Below are 18,960 nucleotides of genomic sequence, written 5' to 3'. Positions count from 1 at the left end.
CTGCAGCCGTTCGTTCTATATTCTAGAGAACTGTAAACCCAAGCTGAAGTAACTAAGTTACTTTCTCGCTCTCTCCAGTCTGGACGTGTGCCTCCAGGCCTTGTAATCAATGACATGTATTGAATACATTTTGGAATCGATTTGTATATTAAATTTGTATTGCTCATTTACGTGTTCAGTTTAAAGGTTTTGAACTTGATTGCAGTCATGTGTTTGTGTAGATTTGTAGGATCAGAAGTTAAAGGTGCGAAAAGTTAAGGCTCAGTCAAAAGGTTCACCTGACCAATCAGTGCTTAAAGTGGTTGATCACTTTATGGAGTTATGGAAAGACTCAAGTGAAAATAAGCAGTAAAAATAGGGTTGAAATTAAATATAGTAATATTCCATGAATAAAAATGTACGTTGCAGTTATATCACTGATTGCTATGTTGCAAATTCTTCACCATGAATCCCTGTTTTCCACATGCAGTCTTATTATTATTATTATTATTATTATTAGTGAAATGCCATTTCACCAGACTGAGCTCAGCTGGTAACGGACCGGGATGAGCCTGCAGTGTGGTGCTTAAAGTTGATTACCAGATAACGGCCCTTCCTCCACACTTGTAGTTACTGTATGCATGTGTAGCTCCATCCTTCTGAACCATACCTGGTCCTAACGGAAACTAACTAAAGATAAATTGTTATATATATATATTTTTTTTTTAATTAAATGTATAAACAAAATAGAAACAAATAAATTCTCCCCTTGATGCTGTCAGAAATGGGGAGTCACTGTTTTAGGCAACCTGAAGTAGTAAACATTTTAACATTTCTTTTCATCAGTCCATTTATTCCTACATGTTTTAATGTATTGATGCAGCCTGTAGAGTTCCAGAATAAAATCAGCCCCCACCATCCTTTTGCTCCTCACTAAAACCTGCTACTTTTGTCCATGTTAAATATTCTATAATGTATGTAATATAATAGGAGCTATTTGACTGCAGAGGTCTGTTAACAAAGCAGATCGTGAATTAGAGCGTCAGAGACAAACCAGCACGACTAATGACAAAGTAATGTGCAGAGGATTACATCACTGCCAGAATTACTATATTCATTGTACTACAGTATTGAGCTCCAACTGTTTTAATTATTTATTTCTACAACAAAGGTGTTCTTGATGTCAGATTTGGTCTATTCTATTGAGTAGGTTAATCAAACAAAACACTTAATTGAAAGGGATTTGATTCCTGATCTTTCAAAACTGACTGGACTGTCTTGATGAAAATACATTTCAGTCATTAGGAAACTTATTTCCATAATCATCAAGAGCACAAGAACATGACCCACCATGAGACAATGGATTCCATTGGGGAGGGGGGGGGGGGTTACCTTACCTTTCAGAGCTGTAACGCTCTTGTGTCTCCTGCAGGTGGCAGTAGAGGGACTGGTTGCACAAAGGTTCCTCTACAGCAGCTATGGTAACTGAATCAACTAAGATGGAGTAATACTCACACACACACACCTCATCATGAGAACTTTACCTAACCTTCATAAGAACTGGTTGATGTCTATAAAGGAGTGACGTGTGCAGACCTCTTTCTGATGAGCTATATACTGTAAACACAAGGTTAAACAACCACACAGAGTACAAGTCAGGATGTGACCCAGTCCACTTCTTTTAATGCAGAATAATAAAACGCTCAACATTCAATTTAGAACTCAACTAATCTTTTCAGTAAACAGCAGTGTTTCATCTTTTTTAATCAAAACTAGGGAGCGCTTTTAGAGACCAGCTGATCGCCATCACTGACCTACATACAACATAATAAATAGATGAATTGTTGATAGAACTGAAACAAAAGTACAAAAACAACAAACAAAACTCTGCTGCAAATTAATATGAGAGTGGCGTCATCATTCACAGTGAGGTCAGAGCATGGCTCTGTACAGAGGGAGGGAGTGGCACAGGAAGCGGTCCTGCTCCATACACACCAGCAGATCCCTCAGCATGACCCGGGTCACCCTCTGAATGCTCTGTCTGGGCAGCAGGGTCACCTGAGAGAGAGAAAGAGACACGCACACACCTATTCAACTGTATCGCATGGTCTTCATTGGTGCATGGAGTTGGCTTAATCCGGTCACGAAGAGTTGTTCTTCAGCGGCTATTGTGTTTACGTTGATGTCGTTAAGATAGAAAATGTCCTGTGCTTTCTAGGGCTGTGCCCAATAGTTACAAGAAAATAAAAATTCTAAATCCACGTCGGTTTTTGATGCACGTCTATTCACTTGGTTTAAACCCGGTATTGCTGAACCGGACGCGTCACATGGTTTGTTGCACAGATCCGCCGGAGAAGCCGTCATTGAAACGGTTTGGAATCGGACTGAAACTTCCAAAGAATACCCAGCAGGAAAAAAAAAACTCATTTAATCCAACAAATCGCTTTTTTCAAATAGAGGATGTTGTTCAAGGATTTCTTTTGTTTTTTTTCACGCTACAAATCAAAGTCAACCAAGTCTTTGAATGAATATGGAGACAAACAATCCTGGTTTTATGGACTATGCTGTCTGAGTGCGTGCAGTAACAGCGTTCACTCTATAGGTAGCTGTCCTCCGCGTGTGCCAGAGCCCGTGAAGCCCTGTGGCTGTTGAGGAAAGAGCAAACAGCCGGCTCCTCTGGGTAATGAGTTCAAAGGCAGTGGGGAGTATGTGCAGTTAACAGTCTTTAGACCCACAGCCTGAAGGCTCAAGGAGCTACACCAACAGTCTCACACATGCTAGCTGTGGTACTGTGGGCCGCGTTAGCCGAGGAGCCTAACTGACCAGCATGCTGCTTTTTCCATCTTCATTGTTGAAGTTCGGGAGTTTTCTTCAGAGGCAGCCAGCTGGCGAGGTTTTGGTTTCGTCTTCTGCAGCTCGTCGTTCATAAGAAATCATCAACATCTACATGTGCAAGCTACACGAGTCTCCTGGTGGTGCAAGAAACATCTGAGCATGTTTACGATGCAAAGTTTAGTTAAACATCGGGATATTACATGTTGAGAGCAACTTAACTGATGATTCTGACTAATTCTAGGATGAGGACAAATACATATTTGAATATTCAAACAGTGGTCAGTAACCTACAACAGTTATTTAAACTGTATTCATTTGGCACATCTATTAGAGACCAGCAGGTATTCTCATCTTCGCCGTGGGGCAACTGTGGGTCAGTGGTTAGCATGCCCGTCTTTCAATCAAGGGGTTGGCAGTTCAATCCCCGCCCTAGTCGATGTGTCCTTGAGCAAGACACTTAACCCTGCATTGCTCCCCGTAGCTGTGTCTACGGTGTATAATGTAACGTGTCTTTGAGTATCTTGAAAAGCACTATATAAATTAAATGGATTATTATTATCTTCTCCCGGTCTCGGTACATGGTCTCATATTTCAGTGAGAAGCCTCCCTGTTTTCTGCTTCCTTTTAATTTGCTGAGGATACCAACTCACACTTGCTCCATGATTACCCGTTGTTCAGTAATCACTACTCTGCTGCTCAGAGTTCCTCTTTTTTTTTTTACGGAAATATTCTTTTCATTGCAACAATACATCCTCATTGCTGTTTCACATTAAAAGCCTACCAGGACTTTAAAGGACACAATTCTACCATCTCCTATCAGGTTTTTAATGTGAAATATCTGCTGGCGGTGGGAGTTTCACTGCCGTCCTTTAGCAGGCAATGAATGTACGTCGTTATAGTTTGTATATTGGATTAAATCCAAAGTGAACAACTCACCTGTCTCGTCCTACCTTGGAAGACAGCAGTCACATTATATTTTACGCATCGTAGCTCTGCTGTTAGTTAGTAATCTGCTGTTTTCTATAACTGATGACTCCTTCTTTGGAGCAGATGGCTCGGTACAACACGTTCCCACCGCAGACCAACCTGGCTCTCCGTCTGCTCCAGAGGTCTCTTCTTGCGAGGCCCGATGGCAGCCAGAGCCGTGAGGTTGGCCTCTCTTTGCTGCAGCTGGGCTTCTTCCATCTGTTGTAACTGAAAAGGGAAGAGAGACGAAGGATCAGTGACAATAAAGAGTCAACCCGACCAGCAAGGTAACCTTTCTTGTTCATATGGGAGGCGTGTTCTTTATATTAGGACCGTTATCCTGAAATTTGATTTTTTTTTTAAATTGCAACTTATCCCCTTGCTGCAGGTTTGATACTGTTAGTGGCCGACTTTACTTAGCACACTTATTCAAGCTTTGAGACTGTGTGTGTACATACACACACACACACACACTTGGCAGCGTGCTACCACTAGGCTTCCCTTTCCTGACCTCATATCCTTAGACCTGTATTTCGTAGCTTTGGATTAAATAGTCAAATCTAAAACGCTATATTTAGTAGTGTTAACATGAAAGCCCACAATTGACCAACCCGTAGTTAATGTTGCTAGGTTGGACAAGCTAGGCAAAAACAAAAACATGGCGAGAACCAGGATCAGGACCTGGATCAGGGCGGCAAGGAGCAGACAGCCAGACCCTGCTGCAGTAAAACCAGAGGTTTTCTAAAAGGGACTCTGGTACCTGGAAACACCACTTTGTCTTAAAGACCCACAAAATCAACACAACATGTTGATGAATTAAAGTTCCTGATAGGAACAGTGACTCCACATCATGTAACCAGTCAATGAAGACTAACAGCAATCTACTGTGACTTACATATTAATGCTCTCGTCATGTTAATGCTGAACAGACCGAGCACATCTTAGTACAACAGGGAAGGGCGGAGGTTCTGCCAGGTCCGAAGCTAGCTCAACTATTATTGGAGCACACAGCGAAAAGGGGGTGGGACTTGGGAAGGATCAATTGTCATTTGTCTCATGTTGTTGTGAAACTTGTTGTCTGCTTCAGATATGTCATATACACACACATAGATGATTAGATACATGTTGCAGTAACTAATGCAGTCTAATTCAACTGTCAATAAATCCTACCTTTCATGTGTGTGTGTATCTTACAGTTTGGGATTGTATGGTTGAGCCTCCCAGCATGCTCCAGGATGAAATACATACACACACACTCATAAGTGTGTGTGTGTGTGTGTGTGTGTCTTACAGTTTTGGATTGTATGGATACAGGATAAAACAGACACACACCTCTTTGGCTCGTTGCTTGAGCTGCTGATGCTGTGGATCCTCAGTGTGTGAGCGACTCTGACCACAAACAGACAGATGTTTTAGCCTTTAAAAGATACACTTTATACGATTTAAAAAAACATACTAGTCTTGGATTCTATCTGGTGGTCAAACATAAGCTCACTCTGGCCAAACGCAGCAGTCTCTCTCTCTCCTCTTCATCAATTCTCTTCTTCTTCAAACTCTCCACTTCCTCCAGGAAGCGAAGCTGGGATCGCACATCAGTCACTTTGGCATGCCACAGGTCCTCCTGTTCTCACACACACAAACACACACACACACACGTTGGTGCGACTCCATTTCCATGGACGATTGTTTTGCCACTGCTTGAAATGCAAAGCGGTACAAACTCTGCTAGGTCACATTTATTTCAGCCGTTGTCGTACTTCACTGTGATTGGCTTAGCTATTTCAGAGTCATGTGATTGGTTGGGAGTGTATTCATTACATCAACTTGGAAACGAAGTGTGCGTGCCCACGACTTCCTGCTGCAGATCAACGGGCTGGGACTGTGACATTGCATGACATCAAGACACAAATATATTTTTTCAGAACTTTTTTTATATAAAAATTAGAAATGCTTGATTTAACCAGCTACATTTTGAGAACCTTTTGTGATATAACAAACTAAAAAGATATAGAACAGCACAAAACATTTCTAGGCCGAATAATAACATAAAACAATATCATATTAACATAAAACAGAGCTTGTTATATAATGCAAAAAAGGATCTGTAAACACAAGATACACATTTTATTATAATAATAATAATAATAATAATAAGCTGTTTTTGTCTTGACACCATCAATACAATGCCGTATGCCATGTATGATAATGTTTCTTGGTGTGAATCAATACAAAACCACTCATATGGAAGAAGATGGAAGCTTCCCACTGCGGCTGCTTTGGGTCGGGGGTCATACCGCCGTACCTTCAGGGCTGCCTTGCGGTGGTCCGCCACAACAGTGAGCTTCTCCAGCAGCCCACGGAGACACTCCTGAGTGGCATGAGACACCAGATTCACCACCTCTGGACCGACGTCCGTCACTCCCAATGCCTTTCCTAAAACAGCAGACACAAGAGTAGAAACGTTAAAGCTAGGCACACCCAGTACAATAAGTTTGGTTCTATTCATACTTTGTCTTGTTGGGACTTTAACGGCTCCTGTACCTATACGGAGGATTTGTCCGAGCACTGGCTTTGGTGAGAGGAAGGGCTGATCCTGGCACGACTGCACCACAGAGCCGACCACCGTGGTCAAGATCTGTGCATTTTCCTCTCTCAGGTTGACCCCAGCCATGGAGGCCACATCGTTAATGTCATCATCCTCTCTGGAAGCACACACAGGGGCAGACAGAAGCACACACACACACACACTCAACTTGAACACCTCACACTGAAATCTGAGTCTGAAGATATGAACTGGATGTTTTACCTGTATGATCCTGAACTGTCCTTGAATGCAAACGTTGTAGAAAGAGGTGGCTCCCGAGTGAAAGGCTGCTTCAATGACAACATTCCTAGAAAACAGAAACATGTACAAAGTTATCTGGAGAGTAACGTCTTCTGTCTCAGAGCTTGTGGATGTAAACCTTTTTTCCCTATCAAAGGTTATTTTTGGGGAGTTTTTCCTGATCCGATGTGAGGTCCTGGGACAGGGATGTCGTATGTGTACAGATTGTAAAGCCCTCCGAGGCAAATTTGTAATTTGTGATATTGGGCTATACAAAATAAACTGAATTGAATTGAATTGAATTGAATGTGGCTCAGGGTGGAGGTGGGTTTTTAACCTTAAACATGTTCTCGTAGAGAGCTGGGGGGAAAACACTAGATCCCATAAAACTTTTATGTTCTAAGATTCTGATTATATTAAAAATGTACACATAATCAATTGGTGACATTCCCAAAGCCAACTGTTACCTGCAAAGGGTTTTCCCGACTGGACCACTGTGTGTTTGGGGACGGGTCTGCTGCTCTTCAATATGTAATTTCTGGACTGCACTAATGTCGTCGTACCCGCTCTCAGAGTCACTGCTGACGGCTGCTGGATAACCTGCAGTTTAAAAAGGCACTCAATAAGATTACATGTAGATGTATTGTCCCGGGGAGAGATTCACAGCCAGTACAACACAGATGTACAGATAACGATATACACATACAACAGTATAGGAACATCTTCATATGCATTCCTCCATCCAAGCTCATGACACTGAACCAGGCAGTTCAACGCTCCTGCTAACGTGAGCTCTCGAGTTGTGTTTGACCCGTTCTTTTGTTTCGTCCACGTTGAGCTGGAGCTAGTTGATGTGTTGTTATGGTAAGTATGGCCTGAGCCAGGAGAAGATCCTGAAAGAAACATACATGTGTTCTTTGGTCCCTTATGAACATGAATAAACACAAAAGAGTGTGTTTCATTTAAAAAATCACCGTTAAGACGCTACCCCATACCCATTGTTACCATAGTTACACACCGACCATGCCCAACGACACAGAACATAACTGCTTGGGTTAAACCACAGATTATGGGGAATTATGACCTTGAGTTTACAAGGGAGAGATATTTTGCACTCGACGGCTCACGTGATCTCAAACCTGGCAAGAAGAACAAACACTATTTGTTTAATATCACGAGTTTGCACCCCATTCGTTTCACAGAAATCTATGACTTTATAATCTCACAAATATGTGCATTTTGTCTTGAGAATTTGCCACTTTAATCTTGGAAATCCACTTGGAATATTAATAAGATGATGACAATCAATATTTTGTAGAGCTAATTAAGATGCTTCACAGTGTTTTACATGCCTTACTCCACATTGCATCACTTGGTGAGTTTACATGTACTTAAGGTTCCCTGTGGAGTGTTTGATCCCTAGTGGCTCGATGGAGCGGTTCGTCTATGAGTGGGTTCCCTTTTTGTTTATCTCATGACACGATAAACACTCTAGCTCATGAATATGCTGCAATCTCTGCTTTCATCCACCTGCTCTACCCTCTCCTCAATGTGCATACTTGTAACCGCATACACGGCAGTGAAAAGGAGAAAGAAGAAGAATAAGAGTATAAATGACATGTCCCTCACATTCCATGTTTTTCTATTCTCTAAACATGAGATGACCTCTCTTTACCTGCTGGCTGGTACTGAGGAGAGGTCCTGTGACGGTGCTGGACTGCTTCACAAGGTTGCCCGTAGAAGTGGAAGCCTGTTGGATGAATAACTGGGGGTCTGCGGTGAGGCGACGCACTGCAGGAAGACTTTTCTGGCAGCAAAGACAAACAGAGAACGCTAAGCACAGTCCAATTAGAAGCAAGGAGGTTCATTATGGGATTAATATGCTTTGGTAAAAGAAAACAACATGAATGTGTTGACAAAATATCCATTGCATTGCACATGGTATGTGCAGATACTGAGTCCGATATACACATTTAAATAAACAATGATTAATTATCCAACATGCAAGGTGTCGCCTTCTAAATTCAGCCCAACTTACTTTGCACAAACTACTGAAGATCCAAAACTAAGTTGATCAGCCCAAATGATCAATATGATATGAATGGAGCAGGGACACCGACTCCTGAAACTGACTTGAAGCCAGAGAGGTCACGTATAACTCTGTTGTTGGAACTATCTTACAATCTTTTTTTCTTTAGACACTGCCATTTTTGCCACCCAGTTTCAGGAATAAATCCCTGGAGATTGTGCAACACAAGCGGGCTGAGGTGGACTACAGAGTTAAAAGAATCGGATTTTAATCTGCTCCATGTTTGCCAATACCGACCCATCAAAATCTACCTGGATCATCCTTAGTTAAAAGTCTGCCTGGAGTTTGAATCACGTTGGACATTGTGAACAGGACCTGCAGACAGCGAGGAGAGAAGGAGAACGTGCTGTTGAATCACCTTGAGGAAAGGCACCAAGCAGGGCTGAGGAGTGGACTTCAACTCATGATACAGCTGTTCTGTAAACTCCTCTGCTTCTAGCTTCCCTTCCTGCAGGAAAGAGGACAAATACTTCACTTGTTGATACATTTGATGTTATCTGAAGCCTTGTGTTCTAAACTAAAGAGAATAAGCTGGTCAATTAGTACTGATAATAACTGATGAACGGTATGTTATTTAAATAGTCAGTATGAGAGGAACAGGCAAAAATGTCAAACTTAAGACTTCACAACCATATTCAACCACCAATCAAATATACAGTCTTTGTTTTTAAGCCTTAAATGGACATCTTTTCTAAAATTCAGAAGACTTCATTATTCCAATACTCTACTAAGTGAAAGCAGGTCCTGTGATGACGAGTAGAGCCGTACCAGCAGACTCCTGACCAGTCCTCTGACGTTGTTCGCCATGTTGGCAGACCTGGAGTCACTGGAGGCCAGCTTGATAAGAGTCACCAGGAAGTTCTTGCACTTCTTCACACTATCCAGGGTCGCCTGTTGATGAATTGTCAAGCAACACATCTTGAGAAAACGTCAACTTGGGTCAATTTGTGACACTCTTCTTGTCCTTTCATAGCACAATTATGGTAAAAAAAAATTAAAATTTAAAAAAGCACACAAATCATGGCTACATATTGTCAGCATGAAAAACAAGTGTACCTCCACCAAAAAAACCTATGAGACTTGACAGTAAGACATCCACAACAACGAGGCATGCTGGGTATGTTCAGGGGATTGGAGTCAGATTATAATTTGGACTACAAATACTGTCACACTGGAAGTCTGTTAATGTTTAGCATTTTATTTGAGCTCATATGAAATGAATCATGAAATCATACATAAGACTCATAATATTTTTTTATGAATATGTTAGTAGTAGTGGAAACAGTACAAAAGAAGAAAATACAAAAGAAGAATTGCCATTTTCATGATTTCTTATGTTTATGTAGATCTGTAATGACATCACAGTGCAGTTTCAGACTATAATCTGTATTCTCAGCCAAGTGAAATCCAAACCTAGAAGGCAGGTCAGAACTGGGACTGGTTTCGACTCACCTGATCAACCGTGGTTGGTGTCTCCTTTTTGGTTTCCGTGGCGACCGCCTGAAAGCGAAGCTGGCTTCCCCGTTCAGACACAGCGCTGAGGGTCTGGACTACAGCTGGTTTGGGAGTCACACCGATCACCTGAACAACACAATAAAAGCTATCACTCCAATACCAAAAACAGCAGCAGATATAACTGAGTGATAGTAAGGTAACAGGCACGCATGTACTGGTGACGGCTACTGGTCAATGGAGCCAAAAAGACGTGTGAGGTCGTGGTGTGTCGGAGCAGCAGGGTGAAGATACGCCCTGCTGGGATGTGCACGCCGACTGGTTCCCACTTGAACTTCACACGAGTCGGTTTCATCTTGAAATGGGAACCTGCCCTTAATCAAAGTGTGAAGCATCTCTGCATTTTGGTGCAACGTGGACTCTGGTACAGGTTAAACTACGGCACCCTGACCTCCTTAATAGGAGGGTTAAAGTCCAGTTCCAAGTGAACTCTGAGACTGGTCATCTTTTGCAAGAAAGCGATGTGGACAGGCAACAGGACTACGTGATGATGAATACACCTGTGTGAATTCAAACATATGGGACTTGTCTCCTAATCGTGCAAACTGTCAAGCAAGGTATCAGATACCTCGTTAACCATCGAGTCATCCAGCTATCTAACTACCTAATAAAACTAAGCAGTTACGACAGTCTTCATCGTTTATGCTCAGTATCATGTCATCAAGTATTATCATCATTAGTGAGGAGGCAAAGTATTATCAGTATTAATATTAAAGTATCATCATTATTAGTGAGAGGCAAAGTATTATCAGTATTAATATTAAAGTATTATTATTAGTGAGAGGCAAAGTATTATCAGAAATAATATTAAAGTATTATTATTAGTGAGAGGCAAAGTATTATTAGTATTAATATTAAAGTATTATCATTATTAGTGAGAGGCAAAGTATTAATATTAAAGTATTATTATTAGTGAGAGGCAAAGTATTATCAGTATTAAAAGTATTATCATTATTAGTGAGAGGCAAAGTATTATCACTATTAATATTAAAGTATCATCAAGTATTCTTATTAATAACAGGCCATATATTCTTACTAATGAAAGGTAAAGTATTATCATTAATGACAGACAAAGCATTATCGTAAGTGACAGGTAAAATATTACAATAATTATTAATGACAGGTGGTTTATTTGCAGTAAGAATACTCATCATGACCAAACACTACATTAACTGCTCATGTACCTTTACCACAGTGGTCTTCTGGATTGGTGCTGGGTGGAAACTGGGAGGGGCGGCCATCCTGATCACGGTCACCTTCTCATTGGTTTTATTTACTGCAGATAGCTAACTCACAAACATGCCGGGACGTTAAGATCACAGGAGTGAGGGTGTCACTTCATTTGCCTATTTCACATGAATTCAAAGCAGCAGCAGCAGCAGCACACAAATACCTGTGGGACCAGTAGTTTAGGTGCTTGACCACTGATACCTCTTGGTGCCTGCTGAGCCTGTGCCAAAGCCTGCTGGGATACGAGCATCAGCTGACCACTGTCACTGCGGATCAACATCATACCTGCCAGAATTACAGTCCAAAATCCCTTACTGTACCTCATCGATGATTCGTCTTGAAAATAGAGCGCGCTGGGTCAAGCATGCACGGATACATCGTGGACCAAACACAGTGCAGACACGAAAAGTGGGCGACACAAGTTACAGACTAAATGTGAAAAACAGAATACAAATCTGTAAACACAAATTAGATCACCATCAAAAAGGACTAGAATCAGTGGTGTGTTGCAGCTCACCTGGTGGTATCTGGATATTGGCTGGGAGCTGTGGGGAGGCAGTCTGTGGAAGCCGGGAGGGCATGGTGACTGTCTGTGGACCCGCTGCCCTTGGTACGGTTATCACCACTGTCCTTCCTGGGGTTGTGGCCTGGTTCATGGAGGCCACCTGGCTCAAGGCTGGTTTTGTGCCCTGTGGTTGGCCCACTCCTCCTGGGGTGGACACCTTTGCTACCACCATGAAAGAGGAAGTCTGACGCCCTGGGACTGTAACTGTAGAGGAGGTGGGATGGTGGAGATGGCCTATTGGAATGACTTTAGGTGGGGCAGAGACAGCCACACTCTTTGAGACGCCTGCAGCAGTGGGTGGAGGTTGCACAGCAGCGGTGGTTGCACATTTGGCCGGGACCTGTAATATCTTGACTTGAATAGCGTTGTCTCCACTCCGTGCTGCCCCACAGGACTCCAGCTTCTGAACTTCAAGAACAACTTTATTCGTGGCCATGATTATTTCTGAATGGAGGAAAAAAAACAGTGCGATTTATTTCATACATAATCCAAAAATATGAAAAACAAAAGCAAGTGTGTTTGTTGCTATGACATTATGTTACGCTATATGGACCCAGGCTGTAACCCCCAGTGAAACAAATATTACATTTAAAAAAGGTATTACAAGCCTGTTCTAGGGGCTGAGCTCCATCCCACTATCAATAAATACTGACACGAATCAGCTGTTTAACTTTAAGTGCTCACTTTACAATGTCAGGTCAATGGTGTTGAAGAAGACTGACTAGTTAACTAAGCTAGCTAGCTAATGTTAAGATAACAACCCATTAGTGTTACAGATGATGTTAGCCAAGTTAAAAAAAAAACATAACGATTTAAAGTTAGTGTTTATATAATTTGACTTCCATTTGTTTGGTTCATCCAGGTTATGTCTGCAGAAGTATTAACTAGTGCCAAGAGCCCATTGTTTCAGCTTTAGACACGGTCAAGTGTGACATTAGCTAGCTTAGTTTAACAGAACATTAACAGAACTTCGGTGCAATATTTTGGCCCGAGTTTTCCTTTAATTCATCCAAAGGAACACAGCGCGAGGGCTGCAGTCGAGAAAGTGGATAACGGTACGCTCCCTATCAAAAATCATATTCACCGCGTTTTCTGTGAAAAAGCAAAGTCACGAGCTCACCTGTTGCGGGTGTTTCGACGGCAGCATGGGGCCTGAACTCACCCCGGAGCAGTGCTGCATTTGGGGGCACACGGGAAAGATGGGCGAACGGAGATGAACTTCGGCTAACTAAAAAGATTAAAACATTATTTTATCTCGACACATGTGAGTAAAAAATATGTGGCAGAATGCATGTGAACTGAAAGAAAGTCGCCCTTTTTCCAATTTGCTTTGATATGAAGATATTTGTAGTCTTTGACTTAAATGTAAATGAAATACAGTAGTTCAGTTTCCAGCCAGCAGATTACGCAAATGCACCGTTTCCGTCCAGCATATGAACAGGTAGGAAATAAGTGGTTATGTTACGGCCGCACCACATGGCAGCGTCGACGTCCATAATACTAAACTTAATAATAATAATAATACTAATAATTATTATTTATAATATTATAATAATAATAATAATAATAATAATAATAAAATTCTTCCAATAATCTTTGGAATATTCTGCTGCTGGAGGAGCAGTACTGGAGCCGTAGACACCAACAGACTTAACACTTTGGTTAAGTTAAGAAGGCTAGCTCCATCATTGGCTAAAAACTGGACAGTCTGGAGAAGGTGGTGGAGAGGAGGACACTGGAGAAATTAATATCCATATTGGATAACCCGGACCACCCTCTCCGGAGCACCTTTTCCAACTGACTCCTCCAGCTCAGTTGTTACAAGGACAATAAGACATTACAATAAATCACCTCTGGCCAAATCCATCACTCAACTGTAACACTGTTATACTGTTGTTAGTTTGTTTGTTTGGTGACATATTTGCACTAGTGTTTTGTTTTTTGTTTTCTTAACAAGCTAAGGAAAGAAAATAAGAAAAAACAACAACAACAACAAAACAACACAAAACAAAACAAACCCATCTTTACAAGATAAGAAAAAAAACAACAACAACAAAACAACACAAAACAAACCCATCTTTACAAGCTAAGAAAAATAATAAGAAAAAACAACAACAACAAAACAACACAAAACAAACCCATCTTTATAAACTAAAGATTAGGACTAGCTATTCTCACAATATGTATGAGATAACATGTTCTGACTGCCCACAGATTGACTCCATTGGTTATCCAAATCAAACATTGCTTTATGGTTTGACCACAAACCAGTGCAGTTGGGACAAGAGGAGGTGGACTTGGATTATTGGCTGTCAAACAAAGTTAATGCTTTTATAATGTTAAAATGTTTCTATGCTCAGATGTCGACTATATCATCTGGTCAGAGACCTTTTTTGTTGCTGCGGTTTACATTCATTTTGATGCAAATACAAATAAATGCAAAAGCTCTATAACAAGTGTAGAAAACATCATGTACACGTCATGTAAATCAAATTGTGTTCGTCACATGATACTGACTTCCTATTGCCAATAGGTGGTGCTTTGAGTGAGTGAAAATAAGCTTGTCGATATCCTCAAGCCACAACTTTTATCAAGCATCACAAGTTTGGGGCAGATTAAAGGAAGTCTAGTTGAGCCAGCAGGTGGCGCTGTGACAATGTGTCGCTGTGACAATGTGAACATATACATGTATCATGTGTCTCTACATGTGTCTCTACGTGGTGAGAATACTCAACCGGCTGTTGGAATTCCGATCTGAAGTACAGGTCTTTCTGATCGAGCACATGCTCTCCTCATGCCACCTGGTTCCAGGACACAGACTGGCTTGCAAAGCTGTGCTATCTGGCAGATATATTCAGCAAACTGAAGGAACTGAGTGTGTCTCTGCCGGGCAAGGACACCAGCATTTTAAACCTGTATGACAAGGTGGGTGCCTTCCTGAAGAAAGCTGTGGGGAAGGTCGTCTGCACAGAGGGATTTCACCTGCTTTCCTCAGGTGGAGGATTTTCTCTCTAGTGGGGATGTGGACAGAGCTCCAGTCAAGTCCGTCATATTTGACCAACTTCATTCAAGATTGTCATTCCTACTTTCCTGACGTGGAGGACAAATCTGCAGAGCTGGATTGGGTGAGAAACACATTGATTCTGTCCGAAGCAAGCTACCTGTCACTTATCAGGAAAATCTCACACAGTTTGGGGTGTGTGAAGCAGGAGCACCCTGACCTGGGACAGAAAGCTTTGGAGCAGCTACTACCGTTTGCCTCCACATATCTATGTGAGGCCTCCTTCTCTGCAATGACTGTGATCAAAACGAAGCAAAGGAACAGACTGTGCCTGAAGAAGAGCTTGATTACAGCAGTCGCCTCCCTGTCACCAAGACTGACAAAGATCATCAGTGAAGCACAAGCACAAGTTTCTCACTAAAATGTAAGTGCAAAAGCACTCAGTTCAATGCAAAAATGCAATATTCAGTTTCTATAGTTCAATAAATCAGACACTGATGGCAGAGCGCTGTGTATTACTTCTTTCTTTTTTCACAGGGGGTACATCACTGAAAAAAGGTTGAGAACCACTGGACTAAAGCATGGATCATTTTTAACACAAAAATCACACAAAAATCCAAATGGCTGACTTCCGGTAACGTTTAGAGCATAGTCCCAAGAGACTTTCATTCCAGTTTACATGTTTTACATATGCCTACCAAGTTTCATAAATGTAGGTGAAACGTAGCGCTGGGGCTGCTTAAATTAATGTTTGTAGGGGGCGCTATCGAGCCATATTGCCATTCTGAAGCATTAGAATCATATCAGGTAACTACATCTTTGACTTTAAATGTGTGTGCTAAATTAAATTACGTTTCGAGCATTTGTTACATTGGTTTATTCGGTCACGGCGAAGGATCAAACTTTAAATGCTCCGACTCGCCACCCTTCCTGCGTCATGCGGGGCCTCCATCTTTCGAGGAGCTCCTCAAACTGGAGCCGGGTGCTGAGGACTCAGAGGGCGATGCCAACTCTGACCTCCTCGACATGGACGTGGAAGATGAGGAGGAAGACTCCACATTTCCTGTCCAGCTGTCCAGAACCCCTAGTGCACAGGTGTCAAACACAAGGCCCGCGGGCCGCATCCGGCCCACCACGTCATTTTATGTGACCCTTTTCTTTAAAAAATATAAGAAAAAAATCCTGTGCTTGTATTTTGAAGGTAATTTTTTCTGCAGCCGAGTGCCGTCTGTTCACTCTCCTTCATGCTGCGTTCACACCAGGGGCGGACTGGCCATCGGGGATACCGGTAGGCCGACGTGGGTTGGGCCGGCCCACCTCCGTCACCAACCGGCCCTCCCTCTGACATCGCCGGTCCGGACTACATTCTATGCTTCACAGAACATGCTAAATTTACTCTAATACCTAAAGTCAGTAATCACTGACTGACATTTATACTACTCCTGGCGACCTGTATTCACACTCACGGTTTGGATGTTGCTTGAAATGTTCAGGTTAGCTGGCCAATCACAGGGAAGCAGCGTGCTGGTTGGGAGGGTTGAGCCCTGTGATTGGGGGAGTAGGGTGGTGGTAGGCGGGAGGTGTACCGACGAAGTGACTGTGTTGTGTTGTTGTTATGACGAGTGTGAGCGAAGCAACATGAGCTAGTTAGCGATTCAGGTTAGCCACTGTTAGCGAAGTACCTTCACTACTGTGAGCTCCTGTGAATAAACCGGCAAGCTAAAGAAACCAACGTCTGCGAGTCGTTCCTGTGAATGTGTACAGTAAAATCTCGTGAAAATAACCATGGACATAGCAGAGGTCCTCCTGAATGACAATCCAGTGTCTTTTTCATATACATGTACACTTTTTACAGATCTGCTTTAAATAAAGTTCAAATATTAGAGAATTATGAATATCATTTTCTCTTTTTAGCTGACTTTAACGTTCTCAAAAACTGTACAGTAAAATCTCATGGAAATAACCATGGACATAGAGGTCCTTGTGAACAACAAACTAGTGGAAATAGAATGTAACCTTTTAAAGATATGCTTTAATAACCGTTCAAATATTGGGAAATTAAGAATATCATCTTTTCATTTGAGCCAACTTTGCCTTTAATTTTCACAAAAACTGTACAGTAAAATCTCAAAAAAATAGACATGAACATAGCAGGGGACCTCATGAACAACAAATCAGTGGAAATAGAATATAACCTTTTAAGGATCTGCTTTAAGAACAGTTATAATATTGTGAAATTATGAATAGAATCATTGAATTTGAGCTGACTTTCCATTAAAAACAGTACAGTAGTGTAACTGTAAAATATTATTTCATATAATAAATAAATAATAATGTTGTTTTTGACTTGTTATATAAAATTGGAAAACACATTGCTTAAATAAGGGTCTATCTCGGTGCTTTTGGGCCGTACCCGCCTCTGTACCATAACACCCTGAATAGAGGTGCATTACATCTCAAGTGGAGGCTCACTTGACCGCAGCGGAAGACACTATCTCTGACTTCTTTCCAGTAAATACTGGGGTGCGTCAGGGATGCGTCCTAACACCCACATTGTTCAACGCATGCATGGACTGGATACTTGGGAGGATGTCGGTGGCAAGTGGCTGCGGGGTTTTCGTTTGGTAATGACAGATTTTCAGATCAGGACTTTGCCGACGATGCAGTCATCTTCGCAGAGTCATTGGATGTTCTCACTGGGGCCCTCGTGACGCTGGGTGAGGAGTCGAAACCGCTGGGACTGCGTATCTCCTGGATCAAGACCAAGGTTCAGGCATTCAATGTCTTGGATGCGGCTGTCGAATTTGTTCCTGTGTGTGGCGAGAATGTTGAGGTCACGGAGACATTCACTTACCTAGGCAGTGTTGTCCATGTCTCTGCCGGATGCGGTCAGGAAGTCAATCAACATCTGGGCCGCGCCTGGGGAGTGATGGACTCACTGGATGAGGGTGTGTGGCGTTCTCAGCATTTGTGCAAGAGGACAAAGGTCTGAGTCTTTAGGTCGCTGGTATTGCCTGTCTTACTCTATGGGTGTGAGACTTGGACACTAATCAGTGACCTGAGGCAAAGACTGAACTCCTTTGGTACCATGTCTCTCCGAAGGATCCACGGGTATCGCTGGTCGGATTTTGTACCTAATGAGCTATTACTCCGGGAGACTCAGATGAGGTATGTTACCTGCATTATACGAGAGCGCCAGCTGCGGCACTATGGGCATGTGACATGATTCCCTGAGGCTGACCCGGCCCACAGGATTCTCTCTTTGAGAGACCCTGTTAGGTGGAGGAGACCTAGGGGTCGCCCATGTTGATCGTGACTTCGGTAGGATGGGACTGGGACAAGTGTCCGCCTGGGGGATGGCCATGCGGAGACCCCGGGAGTACCGTCGGAAGGTGGACGCAGCAACGCGCTGCCTTGGCGCATGCCCCCATACCTGACCTGACCTGAATTAAGATAAAATATGAACTCTACAATTGCTCATACTTATGAAAGGAACTATGTAGTCATCTGGTCAGATACGGACAAAAGGCCTACATAGCTGTGTATAATCAATGCTATGATGGCACCATGAAGTTTTCATTAATATCTTGCTGTATGCTAATACTAATATTAATGCCATTTGTTAAGTGTTCAACAAGCTGGGCAGGAACAAGCTGATAAATAGGGAACTATACAGATGCTTTATTTATTACTATTATAGATAAATATACCAGTATTGTATCATATTTATGGTATTGTAACGAATTCTGGTATCGTATCGTAAGTATCGGGTATCGTGATATTTATGGCAGGTATCGTATCGAAGTTAGAATTTTGGTATCGTGACAACCCTAATCCAGTAGTAATTTTAAAATACTGTACTTCAATAGTCTCTTGACTGTATTTGAATCATTGTGATAACCTTGTAGTCATATCATCAGCTGTAGCCACCAGACATTTGTGTTATTTAACCATTCAGT

The 18,960-nt window shown here is 42.1% G+C and overlaps 1 protein-coding gene across 1 annotated transcript; it reads right to left on the bottom strand.

The window, feature by feature from the left end:
• Positions 1–1,634: 1,634 nt before the first annotated feature.
• Positions 1,635–12,444, bottom strand: taf4b (TAF4B RNA polymerase II, TATA box binding protein (TBP)-associated factor). Its single transcript, XM_034530697.1, has 15 exons — positions 11,953–12,444; positions 11,593–11,720; positions 11,390–11,491; positions 10,146–10,274; positions 9,462–9,584; positions 9,052–9,141; positions 8,280–8,411; positions 7,072–7,204; positions 6,587–6,671; positions 6,322–6,482; positions 6,083–6,213; positions 5,276–5,401; positions 5,113–5,169; positions 3,901–4,008; positions 1,635–2,037 (listed from the first exon to the last, which is right to left on the bottom strand). The coding sequence occupies exons 1-15, from the start codon at positions 12,434–12,436 to the stop codon at positions 1,912–1,914; spliced, it is 2,115 nt and encodes a 704-aa protein (XP_034386588.1). The 5' UTR covers positions 12,437–12,444; the 3' UTR covers positions 1,635–1,911.
• Positions 12,445–18,960: the final 6,516 nt, after the last annotated feature.

Source organism: Cyclopterus lumpus, chromosome 4, assembly GCF_009769545.1.
Source record: "Cyclopterus lumpus isolate fCycLum1 chromosome 4, fCycLum1.pri, whole genome shotgun sequence".
NCBI lineage: Eukaryota > Metazoa > Chordata > Actinopteri > Perciformes > Cyclopteridae > Cyclopterus > Cyclopterus lumpus.
This window is presented reverse-complemented; position numbering and strand designations above follow the sequence as displayed.